The sequence below is a fragment of the Pelophylax lessonae genome (assembly GCF_965119305.1).
Source record: "Pelophylax lessonae genome assembly, chromosome: 4".
Classification (NCBI taxonomy): domain Eukaryota; kingdom Metazoa; phylum Chordata; class Amphibia; order Anura; family Ranidae; genus Pelophylax; species Pelophylax lessonae.
The window spans coordinates 608,769,890-608,787,119 of NC_138771.1; the positions used below are offsets into that span (position 1 = coordinate 608,769,890).

The window sequence follows — 17,230 nt, forward strand, 5'->3', positions numbered from 1 at the left end:
TAAAGCTGAGCTCCACCCAAAAAGGGGTGGGGGAGCGGGTACCTGGTTTTGACAAGTACCCGCTCCCACTTATAGCTGACTTCGCCACAGGAAACTCATCTGGGAGTTTTGGCCCCCCACCTCCTTCCTCTGCTGCCGGGCCATTCACAAAGTGCAACACACTTTGCGCATGTGAAGTAGGGAGCCAGCTGTAAAGCCGTTTCCCTTACCTAAGATGGTGGCAGTAGCACCCAAGAGCCGATTGAAACAATCAGCTTGGGTGAAGACACCTCTAGATTCGTAGACAGTAAGTGTCCTTATATTAACCACTTTACCACCGGAGGATTTTGCTGTCTTCCGTCCAGGCCACTTTTTGCGATTCGGCGCTGTGCGACTTTAACTGACAATTGCGCGGTCGTGCGACGCCGTACCCAAACGAAATTTACGTCCTTTTTTTCCCACAAACAAAGCTTTCTTTTGGTGGTATTTAATCACCTGTGCGATTTTTACTTTTTGCGCTATAAACAAAAAAAGAGCGTTTATTTTGAAAAAATAACAATATTTTTCACATTTTTTTTATATGAAATTCCCCCCCAAAAAAAATGTAAAAATCAAATTTTTTTAAAATTTTTGGCCAATTTGTTTTCTGCTACCTATGTTTAGTAAAAAAAATCGCAATAAGCGTATTTTGATTGGTTTGCGCAAAAGTTATTGCGTTTACTAACTAAGGGAAAGATTTCTGTCATTTTTGGTGTTTTTTTTTTTTTAACGCGCAATGGCGGTGATCTGCGATTTTTTTTGCGGGACTGCGACATTGCGGCGGACAGATCGGACCCTTGACTGACATTTTTGACACTTTTGGGGGTACCAGTGACATTTCTACAGTAATCAGTGCTATATATATGCACTGTTACTGTAAAAATGACACTGGCAGGGAAGGGGTTAATTTTATTGGAGAGGGAGGGGTTAATGTATGCCTGGTGCTTACTGACGTGTGGGGGGGGAGTTGACTGTGTGACAGAAGGACAGATCGGATGTCCAGCTATGCTGAACACTCCGATCTGTCAGTCCCTGTCACTATGGAGATCCGCCCGCTGTGTTTACACACAGCGGGCAGATCTCCAGACTCGATCCCCGACGATCGGGGCAGAGCAGCGGCAATCGCCGCTGCTCCTCCGCTGGCCCGACTCCCGCTGTGAATGAACACAGCGGGAGCGAGCCTCCGGCGGCGCGCGAGCGCCGCCCACAAGGGGCGGAGTCCAGCGACATAGGTCTACGTCGCTGGACGGGATGGCGGCACTTTGCCGCAGTAGCCTCCATGTGAGCGGAGGTAAAGTGGTTAAGTCAGCACCTGGAGCTCTGCATTTAATAAAGTAATGGAGAAGCATTTAAGATGAGTGATTTTCAATGGTACAGCTAAATTGATGCACTTAAAAAACATCTTTCACGTTGACCCTTTATTCATAGGCCTGGTTAACATACAGAATATTGTAAATTCCATTGACACTGAGCTACTTTGACCATCTAGTTGTATCCCTGTAACAAAGCTCCACAAAAAAAGGACTGTTGGAATAGGAGAAAGGTATGTGCTTTGTGAAATGGGCTCGCCTCCCTTCCCCTGATATACCAGTCAGTCATATAGATGTCTCTTTATTGGAAAAGAGAAATGGACAGAGGACGCACCAGCCTAGCGCATTATCTTTAAAACAATTTATTGTAATAGACATGTATACACATTATACTCACAAAACGATTATGAAACACGGGCAATAAGCAATGAGGGACTGCCAGGGGTCTCCACTGGGCATCCTCAGCTGCCAAAGGCCGTGGAAGGATGTTGACTTCCGAAAAACCGCTTACGCGTTTCGGGGTGTTCCCCCTTCATCAGAGCTCTGATGAAGGGGGAACACCCGAAACGCCTAAGAGTTTTTTTGGAAGTCTACATCCTTCCACGGCCTGCAGCAGCTGAGGATGCCCAGTGGAGACCCCTGGTGGTCCCTCATTGCTTATTGCCCATGTTTCATAATCGTTTTGTGAGTATAATGTGTATACATGTCTATTACAAACATTGTTTTAAAGATAATGCGCTAGGCTGGTGCGCCATCTGTCCATTTCTCTTTTCCAGTATCTGCTTTCGGTTACCACAACCCGTTGAGAGTGGCAGCACAGCCTGAATTTACTACAATTCGACCTGAATCGCATTTTTAGGATACCAGCCGCAAGGCCACCCCTCAAGCGCAGGAGTCATTTGCTCTTTGTAGATGTCTCTTTACGGTTGACTTCTGGGGTGGTGCTTCTATAACAGGCTATCCCCCATTGAAGGTTTTAAAAGTGGGGAGATCTGAGCTTCTTGGATCTAGAATTCACTTGTAGTATAGCCTGGCACACAAAGGTAGCCCAGCGGGCTGAACAAAAAAAAAAACTCCTGAGGAGGTTGCAAAGAGCTCCCTGTACTAACTATGTGGTGTTAGTACAGCAATCTCCCCACTGAGCTATTGTGTTCTGTGTTCCCCCCCTCCAGCTTCTGATTGGTCATAATGGACAACCACTTTTTTTTTTTTTTTAATATATAAAAAGGCCCTTTTAAGACTATGTAGTAAATGTATTTAGGTGCTGTGTTCCTTGCTTTACAATACACTGATATCTGATTAGCAGAACTGCCTTTACTTAAGAGCGACTCGTCTTACTAATAGACTTCTCGTGTGCCACAGGCTATAGTGGATGTGGTGGTGAATCTTCAGTTCACCCTGGTGGAGACCCTGTGGAAAAAATTTTGGAGGTTCAACCAGACTCAGCACAGCGACAGCCCTGTGTGCGTATCAGTACAACCACTGGACACCTTTTGTACCTCAAATGTTTCCTTCCCCAGTCCCCTGCTCCCCCACTATATCTCCATACCTATGTTTATGTTCCTCTGCAATGATCCCCTTCTCTCTTTTTTTTTTTTTTTCTTTTTTTCACCCTACAGAGATGATGAAGCAGAGAAACGTTTGCCAAAGGACAGTTTGGTGCTTTTGTCAAAGTACGAGCCTTTGCTGAAATGGAGCCGGGACTGTGACCACTTGCTATACCAGGGCCTTGTGGAGACCCTCATCCCGGATGTGCTACGTCCAATTCCCAGTGAGTGTTTTCTTGTAGCCAGAAAAAATTAATAGCAATCCAGTTCAGCAACTAAGGAGGGCAAATCATTTTTTTCCTTATGTGTGTGTGTGTGTATATATATATATATATATATATATATATATATATATATATACCTATTCTATTTGTGGGATTGTGGGTCCTCTTCAATGGAAGCTGACTGGGGGGCAACTGAATCCTTTTTTTTTTCTTTTCTGGCACTTTTTGAGTTTATAAGTTTAAATCTGTATTTTTTAGTAGAGACACTAGGGAATAAAATGGCGATTGTTGCAGTCTTTTATTTCACATGGTATTTGCACACCTGTTTTTCAAATGCAATTTTTTTTTTTTTTTTTATAAAGTACACTTTAATGAAATAAACACAATATTAACCCCAATTTATTTGCAAAATATGAAAGATGATATTACGCCGAGTAAGTAGATACCTAACATGTCACGCTTTAAAATTGCACACTCGTGGAATGGTGACAAACTACGCTACTTAAAAGTCTCCATAGGCAATGCTTTAAAAATGTTTACAGGTTACCTGTTTAAAGTTAGAGGTCTAGCACTATAATTATTTCTCCCGCTCTAATGTTCGCGGCGATATCTTACACGTGTGGCTGAAACATTGTTTGCTTATGCATGCGCAACCTGAGTATGCATTCACTTCTGCACACAAGCACAGAGGAATGGAGGCGCTTTAAATATTTTTTTTTTTTTTTCCTTATTAATTAATTTATTTGTTTATTTTACACTGTCCCTTTTAATTTTTTTCATTACTTTTTTTTTTATTCCTACTACAAGGAAGGTAAACATCCCTTGTAATAGAAATAAGGATGACAGGTCCTCTTTATTGAGAGATCTGGGATCAAAAAGACCCCAAATCTCTCCTTTTACCCTTAAAAGCAAAAGATCAAAAAAGAAAAAAAAGAAAAAAGTCATTCTTGTCCTCCAAGGCCACTATCTAGTCTCTCATTACCTCTGTGACCAGCGGGTAGCACTCTTCAATCGTTTCTCAGGCGTGCCAGTGAAAGTTGTAAGCCCGAGAAACACCAGTAAGCAGCGGAAAGGGGACGTACCCCCCCCCCCCCCCACCCTTCCTTTGGAAAGTGATGCAATGGCTAATAAGCTGCTCGGACTGCCGCCGGCTGAAAATAAAGATGGCGGGGTTATGGCTGATAGCTTCAGCCATACCCCAGTAAATCACTTGCAAATTGCAATGTATAGGCTGTATATAGTTTATGCGTTTGGCAAGTAATTGTAAACTTAAATATTTAGTAAAAAAATAGAATGTATAACAGAAGGCAGTAAAGGAAATCACTGCCAGACAAAAAACAAAAAGCAATAACAACAACAAAAAAACCACTCAATAACATAGATATAGCTCTACAAATACAGACTTAAGCAGGATGCTCCAACTACCTTGAGGGGCACATAGAGGCTCCATGGTAAGATATGATTGATGCATTTAACACTATAGGACAGGTGGGATAACGACAGATCTTCAAGCTTCTGCCACTATAGGGGCTGTAATTTGGTTAAATAAATAGGGGGCACCGTCACTCAAAGAAAGGCACAGTTAAGGGGGTAACACCCCCAGAAAATATAATAAAAGGGGCGTAAGATACCAGTAAAAAGAACTTTAGGGGAACGGTCAGACTGATGGTTCTTTAATAGTGTCTGGGTGCTCCAACAACGGGTTCCAGATTTTGTCAAATTTAGTTGGACAACTTCTACTGCTGTAGGAACTTTAACTGCTACGTTTTCTAGCCTAATTTAACAACCTAAGGGCTCCATCAAACCCAATAAGCAGACTCTCAGCTTGTGAAGCACCAAAATTGCCGTCACCATAAAGATATATTGGAAGACTTGCATCCAAAAGTCAGTAATTACAGGATAACTCCAAAAGATGTTCCAGGACAACTCCAAAGAGGAGGGCAGCTGAATCTTTGCATGTCCGAACGGTACTAGTATTACTGTCAGTGACTGCACAGACCAAGGTGGGACTGATTCTCGAACAGCACTTCCTATTCACATTAACATGCAACATGTAGCTGAATGATGAGCGTTTTTAAGAATCCGTTAAATTAAATCTGTCATAGGAGAAATGTGAAAAAAAGTAAATCAAGTGCGCTAAACACATATAGGTGTTCTGCAATGTGCATGGCAGCCTGACCTCCTTTTGGAAATGCTCACCTGGCTGCTTTGCATCACTGACCTGGAATATGTATGCAGATTAGAAAACTTAGAAGTCTTTATCTGCATATTTTTCAATGAAGCCAGAGGATCAGCATGACAGGCAGAAAGTATTTAAAGAAAAAAAGGTCATCCTCAATGTTTGCCTCCTTACAGGTTTCCTTTACCCTGTGGGTGATTTCTGTACTATGTTGTGTTTTTTATAGCATGACCTGCAGGTAGCAATTTCCCAAACTATGTTTCCTCAGGTGCCCTGACACAGGCCATCCGAAACTTTGCCAAGAGTCTAGAGAGTTGGTTGACAAGTGCAATGATGAATATTCCAGAGGAGATGGTCAGAGTGAAGGTAAGATGAACAGGAATCATTCCCTATTCTCAGTGGTGCTCCCAGTGGTTATTAGTGGAAATGCGGAGTTCCACCCAAAAGTGGAACTTCCGCTTTAGGCAGTTCTAACCCTCTGGCATGCCACATTTGGCATGTCATTTTTTTTTGGGGGGGAGCGGGTACCTAGTTTTGACAGGTACACGCTCCCACTTCCGCTCGGAGCGCCGCGGCTCCTCTTCCCCCTCCCTCCCTGCAATCTTCTGGGACATGTCAGAGGTCCCAGCAAATTGCCGGCCAATCACGACGCATAGCGCAACTCGCGCATGCATAGTGCGTACCCGGCTGTGAAGCCGAAAACTGTCACAGCTGGGTGCCCACACCAGTGATGCCGGCGCCGCAGACAGAGAGGGAGAAGAGCGAGGCTTCGGGTGGCCGCATCGCTGGACCGTTGGACAGGTGAGTGTGTGAGGCTGGAACTCCGCTTTAAGATAATTCCAACTATGTCACACTCAACAGTGGATGATTGCCAGTCACATAAGATCCTTGTGACATCACAAGTGGTCTTCTGCATGAATCTAACACATTCTTCTCCTTTCAAGAGGTGGCTCATATGACTAGCTTCTTGATGATGGTCACATGTCTCTCCAGTTTCCAGGATTACTGTTCAGGCAGAGACGCAGACTGTACAGCTGTGCCTAAATGTCACTCCTCTAAACCTTTTAAGCAGAGAACATTGGTCACATGAGCCATTGCCAGAATAAATTATACATGTTGTACAGCTAAATATCCAACTGTCACTTATTTACCACTTTATATATATTTTTAATACATTACCACAATGGCTAACTGCCTTTATAAGAAACGGTTCTGTGGAAATCAGTCTTCATGAGTCAATGCGTCGCCCATTTCTGCTCTTCTCTGAACAGCACTGTTTCCTCTCTCTGCCATTAGTTTGTCTCTGGTGTTGCACTCCGTGAGAAAAATAATAGTGGTAATTGAAGTTTAAAAGTTGGGGAAAAAATAAATATACTGTACATTTATCAAAATTACATATTTATTTGCATTCTACAGCTGAGTTTAGGTCATGGTTGACACCTTACATGCGTGTGCGTAATAGGAATGCAATATACCCCTGGGTGGGCAGTGGAGAACAATGAGGCAGGGTGTCCTGAAGAAGCAGAAATGGGAAATGCGTTGACTCATGAGGACTTTATTTCCACACAACTGTTTCTTATAAGGCAGTTAGGCATTGTGTGACTATATTATTAATATATAAAGTGGTAAATAAGTCGCAGTTGGATATTTAGCTGTGTAACAAGTATCATTTGTTCTTATTGACATTGTTTGGTCACATGTATTTTACTTTTTTTGTAATAAAATATTGTATGTTTTTATACATCATTGTGTGTGTCCCCCTCCATGCCCGTAAAGTCTGATGTTTTATTTATTATGTATCTGTATAATCTTTTTTTTTCCTAATCCTATTTTCTACAGAACCACTGGAAATGTTGGCACTAAATCAGAAAAAAATAAAATGCTTCTAGTTCTCATCTTCTCTTACTATTAATTTTTGCGCACAACCTACTGTGAAGGTTCTTAAATCTTCTTAAATTCCTCTTAAATATTGAACAAAACATCATGGAATTTGACTTTCATTGATAATGGTTGATAACTTGCTGACATACCACATAGCTGAAGTTTTGTGCTATGACCCATGCTCTCCCTATATCTGTGTATTTTGCACTGCTGGGGTATATTATATAAATGTGTCTGTCTCATCTGACTGTTATTCCGCACAATGTTTTTTAGTGCTTATATGAACATATCCTGTTCTGTACTGTATTGCCAAATTCCTTGACCAATAAATAAAGAATTTATAAAACAAAAATAAAAAATAAAATGCTGTAGCAGTTTCTTTTACTTCTGTCTTTTATGATCCAGGTTGGTGCTGCAAGTGCCTTTGCCCAGACTTTGCGGCGCTATACATCGCTAAATCACCTGGCCCAGGCCGCCCGCGCTGTGCTGCAGAATACTGCTCAGATCAACCAGATGCTAAGCGACCTGAACCGTGTGGATTTCACCAATGTGCAGGTAGCCACAACTCTGTCTTTTTCATGTTTCACTTCTTTTTCTTCTGTCATGTATTCAGCACTCTCACATCCTTCTGTGTCTTCTCACATGGGGAAATATTGTGTTTCTGGTGTGGTTCTCCAAATCAGATGAACTGTCCCCTCTCTGCCTCTTGGATACCTCTGTACAAGCCATTTCTCTGACGATGTCCTCTAGCCCTGAAGGGCACAGTCTACTCTCTCCTCCACTCTGTCTCTGGTGTTTATCCTCCAGCACAGAAGAGTATGGTCTACTCTCTCCTCCACTCTGTCTCTGGTGTTTGTCCTCCAGCACTGAAGGGCACAGTCTACTCTCTCCTCCACCCTGTCTCTGGTGTTTGTCATCAAGCACTGAAGGGCACAGTCTACTCTCTCCTCCACTCTGTCTCTGGTGTTTGTCCCCCAGCACTGAAGGGCACAGTCTACTCTCCACCCTGTCTCTGGTGTTTGTCCTCCAGCACTGAAGGGCACAGTCTACTCTCCACCCTGTCTCTGGTGTTTGTCCTCCAGCACTGAAGGGCACAGTCTACTCTCTCCTCCACTCTGTCTCTGGTGTTTGTCTTCTAGCTGTGAAGAGCACTGTTTCTTCTCTCCTCCACTCTGTCTCTGGTGTTTGTCTTCTAGCTGTGAAGAGCACTGTTTCTTCTCTCCGCCACTCTGTCTCTTGTGTTTGTCTTCTAGCTCTGAAGAGCACTGTTTCTTCTCTCTGCCACTTGTCTGGTCTTGCCCTCCAGCACTGAAGTATGGTCTCCTCTTACCTCCATCCTATGCCTTCTGTGTGTCTTTGTATAAAGCCATGTCTCTGAAGTCATTCACTAGCATGGAGGCACAATTTCTCCTCTATCCTCCTCTTGTATACTGCTGTACAAGTCATGTCTCTGTCCTCCAGTACAGAAGGGCCCTGCCTCCTTTTCCTCCAACTCTCACTCATCCACATGTCTCTGTACAAGCCATGTCCTCCAATACAGAAGTCCTTCCTCCTCTCCCCCCATTCTGTCTCCTGTGCGTCTTTGTACAAGCCATATCTTTTGGGTTGTCCTCTAGCACAGATGGAGGCTGTCTCCCTTCTCTGCCTCTTGTATACTGCTGTGCAAGCCAAATCTCTAATGTTGTCTTTCAGTGCAGAAGAGCTCTGCCTTCAAATCTCACCCATCCATGCATCTCTGTACAAGCCATGTCTATGGGGTTCTCCTCCAGTACTAAAAAGTCCTCCTCCTCTCCTATCACTCTCTCTCCAGTGTATCATTGTCCAAGCCACGTCTCTGGGGTTGTCCTCTAGTATAGATGGATACTGTCTTCCTCTCTGCCTCTTGTAGACCAATGTGCAAGCCATGTCTTTGGAGTTGTCCTCTAGTACAGAAGTGCTGTCTCCTGTCTCTGCCTGTTGTGCTCTCTGGTGTTCTCCAGCACTGAAGCATGCTGTCTCTTCTCTCCTCCTTGCCTTTTTACAAGCTATGTCTCTGGGGTTATCCTCCAGTACCGAAGAGTCCTACTTCCTCTTTCCCCCCCCCCCCCCACCCTTACTGTCTCCTGTCTGTCTCTGTACAAGCTATGTTTCTGGGGTTGTCCTCTAGCACAGACATGTACTGTCTACCCACTCCTCCACTCTTTGCCTCTTGTGTATTTCTGGTGTTTGACCATCAGCTCTGAAGTGCACTGTATCCTATGTCTCTGTACAAGCTATGTCTCTGGGTTTGCCCACCAGCATTGAAGCACTGTCTCTTCTCCTTTCTTCCTATACATGCCGTGTCTCTAGTGCTCTCCTCCAGCAATAAAGCACCGTCTCCTCTCTATTCTTCCTATACATGCCAGTCTCTAGTGCTCTCCTCCAGCACTAAAGCACTGTCTCCTCTCTATTCTTCCTGTACATGCCGTGTCTCTAGTGCTCTCCTCCAGCACTAAAGCACTGTCTCCTCTCTATTCTTCCTATACATGCTGTATCTCTGGTGCTCTCCTCCAGCTCTAAAGTGCATTCTCTCCTCTCCTCTCTTCCCCCTACGTTCCTCCTCTTGTGTTTCTGTACGAATCAGGTCTCTGAGGTTGTCCTCCAGCATTGAAGCAAACTGTCTCCTCTCTCCTCAGGAGCAAGCATCATGGGTATGTCGCTGTGCAGATCGCGTTGTCCATCGGCTGGAGCAGGACTTTAAGCTGACATTACAGCAGCAGAGTTCCCTGGAGCAGTGGGCTGAGTGGCTGGATAGTGTCGTCTCCCAGGTGCTGAAGCCACATCAAGGCACACCCGGTTTTTCCAAGGCTGCCAAACTCTTCCTCCTCAAGTGGTCCTTCTACAGGTAGGAGATGACAGTTTTAAAATAAAACTGCATTCGTTTTGGACAGAGGGTGGAAAGGATAGAAGCTCTGACAAGATTTTTGCTGTCTGGGTCCTTGTTGGGCAGATTTATCCATTTTTGCTGACCTGTTGGCACCAGTCACCAAGACAGGAAGTGAGAGGAAATCTTTTCACCGGTGAGCAATAAAAACCTGCCAATTTCCAGACATACTGAAAAAAGGGTTTTTTGTTCCTGTCTGAGATTTCCCTTCATTTTCTGTTGTGCTGTAGTTGTGAAGTATGAGGGAAAGATATGATTGGACAAAGAACCAATCACATGACACAGACTCTTCTGTTTTCATTTCTAGCTCGATGGTGATTCGAGATCTCACTCTGCGCAGTGCGGCCAGCTTTGGCTCCTTCCATCTTATCCGCCTGCTTTATGACGAGTACATGTACTATCTGATAGAGCATAGGGTGGCCCAGGCCAGAGGAGAGACCCCCATCGCTGTCATGGGAGAGGTAAGACCCACAGCTGCTCTGCTCTTTAGCCTCAAATGTTGGTGATCTTCATATAAACATGTACCCTCCGTATACCCTCTTCCTTTTATCTAAGAGTAATGTCTTGTTTTTTAGTTTGCAAACGTGAGCAGCTCCTCACAACCCATGGATCAGGACAAGGGTAAGTGTGCAACTACTGACAGGAGGACCGGATGATGGTTTCTACATGAGCCCAGTATAAACACTATATTGCCAAAAGTATTGGGCCCCCTGCCTTTACACACACATGAACTTTAATGACATCCCAGTCTTAAGCCCCGTACACACGCAACGATTATCGGCCGACCGATCGTCCGACTTTTGTCCAGAGTGGTGTTTTGTTGGTTGGAATGTGCCTAGACTGCACACAAATTTTCTTGCCCAACAAAAATCTACTTCAGAAGTGATGTCATGTGTTGGTTTGCTTTCTTTGTGTTCTTTCTTCTCTGAGCATGCCCAGTCTTGCTCATTAGATTTTTCCCTGTCTAAATCTGTACTGACTGCACGAAAATCGGCCGTGTTTTGACGGCCAACAAAAATTTTATAGTCTGCACACCAGATTTTTTTCGGACGAAAAGTCGGAGTCAGTTGTCGGAAGTATCATACTAACAAGCCGAAAATCGGCAGATCAGACGTTGGCCGAAAATTCCCTGCCGATTTTCGACGCGTGTGTATGGGGCTTTAGTCCGTAGGGTTCACTATTGAGTTGGCCCACCCTTTGCAGCTTTAACTCTTCTGGGAAGGCTGTCCACAAGGTTTAGGAGTGTGTCTATGGGAATGTTTGACCATTCTTCCCGAAGTGAGGTCAGGCCCTGATATTGGATGTGCCCCTCAGTGACACCATTCAGTGATCATCAGTGATGCCAATTTGTGCCCATCAATGCCACCTATCAGTGCTGCATAATAGTGCCTCCTCATCAGTGCAGCCTATCAGTGCCCATCAGCGCACGTCAATGAAGGAGAAAAATTACTTACTTACAACATTTTCTGAGAAAAACTAAGAAAAACCAAGTGGTGATTGGGTACAGCGTTGCATGACTGTGCACTTGTCATTCAAAGTGCGACAGCGCTGAATCTAAAAATTGGCCTGGGCAGAAAGGGGGTGAAAGTGCCCCGTATTGAAGTGGTTAAATATGGGCCATCTGTGTGACAACTGTTTTTTGAATGACCTCACTAATTGAACTCCACACTGCTTTATTTTGAACACGTCCCTTTCAATTATTGATTCAGTTACACAGAATCAGCAGCATGCATGTCATGTCTGTTGGTTTTCTATTACTCTACTACATCTACTAGTAAATTGTATTTGCCATGTAGGAATATAATTTATACAAAAGCAGTGATTGATCTGGTTAGTGACATTGGACTGCTATTATTTTAAACACAAGTGTATCTGTCTCACAGGACGGTGTGTGTATAATACACGGCATAAACATTCATACATTTGCCCCTGTGCTTTAGATGTCCACCTCTTGATTAAAGTATCTTTCATAAATACCACCCTAAAACAGAGCTTATAGAAGCAACAGGATGAGTTAGCTTCAAAGTGGGGCACACTGCATTAGTAATGCCCCATACACACCTGCAGATTATCTGCAGACTTTTGTCTGCAGACTTACCTTTTCTATGTAGTGCAAGGGCCTGCCGGATTGCATACAAATTGAAAGTGTTTAGGTTTGACCTCATATTATATGGTTTTGGTAAGTCTGCAGACAAAAGTCTGCAGATAATCTGCACGTGTGTATGGGGCTTAAGAGCCACAACAGTTTCCTTTACCTTGAAAATATTATTCATAGCCTGTGACTCTTCAGGGGTAAGTTCATCCAACAGGAATTTAAGTGAATCTCAATCAAACAGCCTCTGTTGCCAATGGCTCGGAACCCACATCACAAAAGTGCATAAATAAGTGCACTCCTGTGACCCAATGTGGTCATACTTTTCTTTTAAGATGTTTCCTTCTGTGCATGTCTTTCCTTTGCCATGGGTGTTCAACCTGTGGCCCTCCAGCTTTTGCCATGGGTACTCAACCTGTGGCCCTCCAGCTTCTGCAGAACTACAAGTCTCATGAGGCATTGCAAGGCTGACCATTTCAAGCATGACTCCCAAAGGCAGAGGCATGATGGGAATTGTAGTCCTGCAACAGCTGGAGGGCCACAGGTTGAGCACCCATGCATGAGCCATGCAATTGTTTGTTTTTAGTACAGGTTCAGAAAGAGCTTGTAGAGAATGCTACTCGGAGCTCGCTAGCATTTGGTTGCCAGTAGTAAATATAAACTATTTGTATTCAGGACTTCATTTTTTCCTAATGAAAAAAAAAATGAACATTTTTTTTTTCCTGCACACCAATTAAAATCTATTTAAAAAAAAAAAAAAAAGCTGTACTTATTAATTTTTGACTTTTTAATTCTGCCTGCCCAGATGAGGAAGAAGAAGAGGAGGATGAGAGTGATGAGGAAGTAACCCATGAGCTTTCACTAAATATCGATTCCTCCAACACATTGGAATCCAGCTCCCTCGAACCACCGAGCAAGCTAGCACGTACGGACTCCCAGGGGATATTTGTGCATGTCCCGTCCACTACCTAATCAGCACCTAATTGCCAACGCTTCACTATGGATTGGACGGGGGAGGGGGATATTACCTCCGTACCAACAAAATCCCCACAATGCACTAGTTATGAGATCATTACAACTACAAGGATAAGGGCTCTTGTACCAGAAAGACCTGGCTGTGTCCTCTATACCAGTCATTGATGACCACTATATGTGTATGTATGTAATCAACTATATATGCATACATCTCCACAAGCACAGACTGCAAGGAAAGCTAATTGTATATATCTAGTATACTATCCATTGTGCTGCTGTGTATTCAACAATGTGTACATAGCTCGGCGAGCTTAATGCAGACCTTATCTTGTGCGTGTCTATATGTATATTCATATTCTATATATAGAGTAAGTGTATTTTAAAATGCAGAAGTCCTGCCCTTATGAAATCCTGCAAAATTTGGAAAATCGAAGTCCATCACAGTCTTAAAACGAGAGCCCGTATCGTGCCAGCCGGCTAAATTCTCTGTGCCATGACAGCGTACGGGGAGGTCGTAATTAAAACGTCAGCGTTCAGGGGGGTGTACACCAAGATCTGACAGAAGGATCCCTCTGAAAACCTATGGATAGCCTCAAGGGAAAAAATAATGGTTTTTGGTGTTTTTAAAAAAAAAATGGTTTGAAAGCTTGATGTTTTGTATAGCTTTTATGTTTATTTTTAGAGAAAGTTAACGTTGGTTAAAGACTGCATGCATGACAGTTTGCATATCATGCTGGGGTGTCTAACAGAAAACCCAGCATTGCCAACGTGTTGGCAGAACTGTGTATTGTCAGAACGGATATGACGTAAAATCTAAAGCATGCAAAGGTTCAATTGGAAGTTGAGCCCTTGGGCTGCTTGCTTGTTGCAAGACAGTGAGGTCCTAACTTGAGTAAGGTCAGGGTCCTAGGGCTATTATGCAACTTAAGCTGGATACACACTATACAACTTTTGTTGGTAGATTTCCTTTAGATTTAAGCCCCGTACACACGCACAGATTGTTGGCCGACCGATCGGCCGTCTTTTGTCCAGTGTTGTTTGTTGGTTGAAATGTGCTCTAGACTTGCACTGGACTTTTGTTGGCCAACAAAAAACAACTTCAGAAGTGATGTCATGTGCTGGTTGACTTTCAGTGTGTTTTTTCTTCTCTGAGCATGCCCAGTCTTGCTCATCTGATTTTTGTCTGCCGAAATCTGTACTGACTGAGGAACAATCGGCCGTTCTTTGTTGGCCAACAAAAATTTTATAGCATGCACACCAGATTTTTTTCGGCCGAAAATTCGCAGTTGGTTGTCGGAAGCATCATACTAATAAGCCTACAATCGGCAGATCGGACGTTGGCCGACAATTTACGGCCAACAATCTGTGCGTGTGTACGAGGCTTTACCTTCAACTATGTAGTGTAAGAGCCTGCCTGATTGCATACAATTAGAAAGTGTTTAGGTCTGACCTAATATTATATGGTTTTGGTAAGAAGGAAAAAAATCTAAAGATTGTATAGTATGTATCCAGCTTTAGGCTCTAAGAGAAAGGCAGCTGAGATCTAAAAGTTCTCATGCAGTGATATTGCTGCATCCATTGGCAAGTTAAATAGAATGAAGGAAAGAGGTGATTTGTTCAGGTCATACGATAACAGCTCTTACCAGCACCCCATGGATCCATAGTCCAAATGTTTATAAAAGCGATCGCATCACAACAAATGCACGTTGAAGCCACACAGGACCTTTTTGTCATGCATGATGAAGGTCATGTCACACTGTGATTCTGCCACTAGCAAATGGTCACCAATCGCTGAATTGTCAGAGGTGTAAAAGACACGATCCCTAATGGTGTCTGTTGGTGGAAACACTGCAAAACCATAACGTCTGTTTCCACAAGGCCTGTATTCAGCTTGTATAAGAGCAGTGTGAACAGCAAGCTTTGATAAAGCATTTGCAGAGCTTTCAGCAAGATTGCTTGACGTTTTAAAGTACAGTTCAACTCGTTTGTACACGTTGAACATCAAATCACAATAGGAGTGCTGATTGTCACTATAAGCAGGCTTCAGCACTTCTTGAGGCTGGGTTCACACTTAAATCGGATGTGGCTCACAGCAGGAGTCTGGTGCGTCCCTGTTCTCAGTTTAAGGGACAAATCAGGCCCAAATTGTTGCCAGAATTCAGACCTAAAACTGGGCCATAGACGCACAGGACCCCTGTGCAATCCGCTCGGCATCCGCCACGCAGATGTGTGAACCGGCTCCATTGAGGGCTGGGCACACTCACCTGTCATGCGAATTGGATGCGGAGAAACTCGCATTCAATTTGCACTAGTGTGAACCCAGCCCCCAGCTTGTTGAAAGCCTGCTAGCAGCTTGCTTAAAGTGGCAATCAGCACTCCCATTGGGATCTGTTCTCAACATTTACAAACGAGAGCTGAATGGTACTTTAGGCCCTGTTCACACCTGAGCGTATTTCAGCTCGTAAAACGCTCATCTCTGAAGTCTCAAAACGCTCAACAATCAAAATCCTATTCATTCCAATGGCCCCTGTTCACATATGAGCATTTTGTCTCCTAAAGCAAAACGCCTGAAGGTCAAAAAAGTACATGAGCTTCTTTTTTTGGCAGATTACAAGCGTTTATTGTTAGATGACAATGCCTGCCTCCAAATGCCTGAAAAAAGCCCAAAAAATGCCTGAAAACGATACGCTCAGGTGTGAATGGAGCCTAAAAGCTTCAACAAAGCTTTCTGAAAGCTTTTCAGATGTTTTGTAAAAGCTTGCTGGTCACACTGCTCTTATACCTGCTGAAGCCTGTGTGAAACAGGCCTAATTTGGTGACATCTCACTGGTTTGGCCAGAAGGAGAGTCAACCCATAGAAGAGTGAGGTCATGTATGGTGATTTGGTCCTTTGTGGTGCTGGATGGAGATGCCTACTAATGAGCAGCGTCACAGATAAGCGTTTTGGGTGTCAATTAAAGGAAGTAGGTGGTAAATGACCAATCCAGTGTGGAAGTCCACTCTGATCCTGTGAGGAGACAAAAAGGTAAGTTTGGTAGAAAATCCTAGTATCTAAAGAGGTTAAGGGCCAGTTCACACCATATGCAGGCCAGTGCGTTTTTTTTTTTTTTCTGCATGAGAAACACATGGATAGTAGGGTATGTAGTTTCCAATGGCATGGTTCACACAAGTGCGGTCAGTTCCAGAAAAAAAGTAGAACGTGCTGCATTTTTTTTTCTGCACTGAACTGTATTAGAACGTGGTAAAACACATCAAAAATGCACCAAAAAACATACATCCCTATTTAAGATAAAAAAAAAAAAAGGGGGGAAATGCCCTGGAAAGCATCAAAAACTCACTGGAAATGCATCAAAAATGCAATAACAACATGCATGCAGAAATGCATCTAGAACGCATCTGCACTGCATTTCTATGGTGTGAACTGGCCCTAAAAACTAACTCAGCATTTTCCAAAAAAAAATTTTTGGGGAAAATGAGCCTGCAAAGCATTGCAACTGTGATCAGCATCCCTGCCTGTACCGTTTACAACAAATCAATGCCAGTGCCACCAGAGGAGCAGTTACATGCCATTAAGGACTGACCAGCCCTGGATGTCCTCTTTGCAGTCCTAGTTGGTCTTTCTGGATGTATACATCTTGGCCAGTGCTGCTGTGTCTAGATATAGCATTTAGCAACATGCATGCAGCAGCCTATCTGCTCTCATTCACCCATTCGAATGAGATCCTGAATTCTTAACTAGTCGTTACCCTCACCTTCCCCCTTTCTCCAGGTTTTGCCTGGAATTCACACTATAATATTGGAGATTCAGTGTTGCCCAGTTTATTGGTGCCGTGGCTCCACCATGTTAGAAGCTTCAATTGCAGCCTAGTGATAAGGAGAAAAAGCCCATTCAGGAAGACCCCAAAGCAGCCTAGAGAAGCAGAAGGGGATGTGCAGACCCAAAGGTTTCATACCCAATGAGTTGGTTCCAGACGGCCAGCTTAGAGAACCCAAATCCAATAACAAAAATGTAATCTATTGCAGGTTATCAATCAGTCGGTTAGTTTTTCTTTTTTTACTTCATTCCCCTTTATTTTTACTTTAATGATCTCTGCCAGGAATG

General features: G+C 43.6%; 1 protein-coding gene across 2 annotated transcripts in view; it reads left to right on the plus strand.

Moving 5' to 3' along the window:
• RFX1 (regulatory factor X1) overlaps positions 1-13,145 on the plus strand; it is a 66,902-nt gene extending 53,757 nt beyond the window's left edge. For both annotated transcript variants that reach the window (XM_082254839.1, XM_082254840.1), the window contains 8 exons: positions 2,691-2,791; positions 2,948-3,099; positions 5,547-5,644; positions 7,565-7,714; positions 9,814-10,022; positions 10,369-10,522; positions 10,637-10,682; positions 12,959-13,145. In XM_082254839.1, the coding sequence (XP_082110965.1) occupies positions 2,691-2,791; positions 2,948-3,099; positions 5,547-5,644; positions 7,565-7,714; positions 9,814-10,022; positions 10,369-10,522; positions 10,637-10,682; positions 12,959-13,125 (1,077 nt within the window). In that variant the 3' untranslated portion in view covers positions 13,126-13,145. The remainder of the gene's footprint in view (positions 1-2,690; positions 2,792-2,947; positions 3,100-5,546; positions 5,645-7,564; positions 7,715-9,813; positions 10,023-10,368; positions 10,523-10,636; positions 10,683-12,958) is intronic.
• The last annotated feature ends 4,085 nt before the right edge of the window (positions 13,146-17,230 follow it).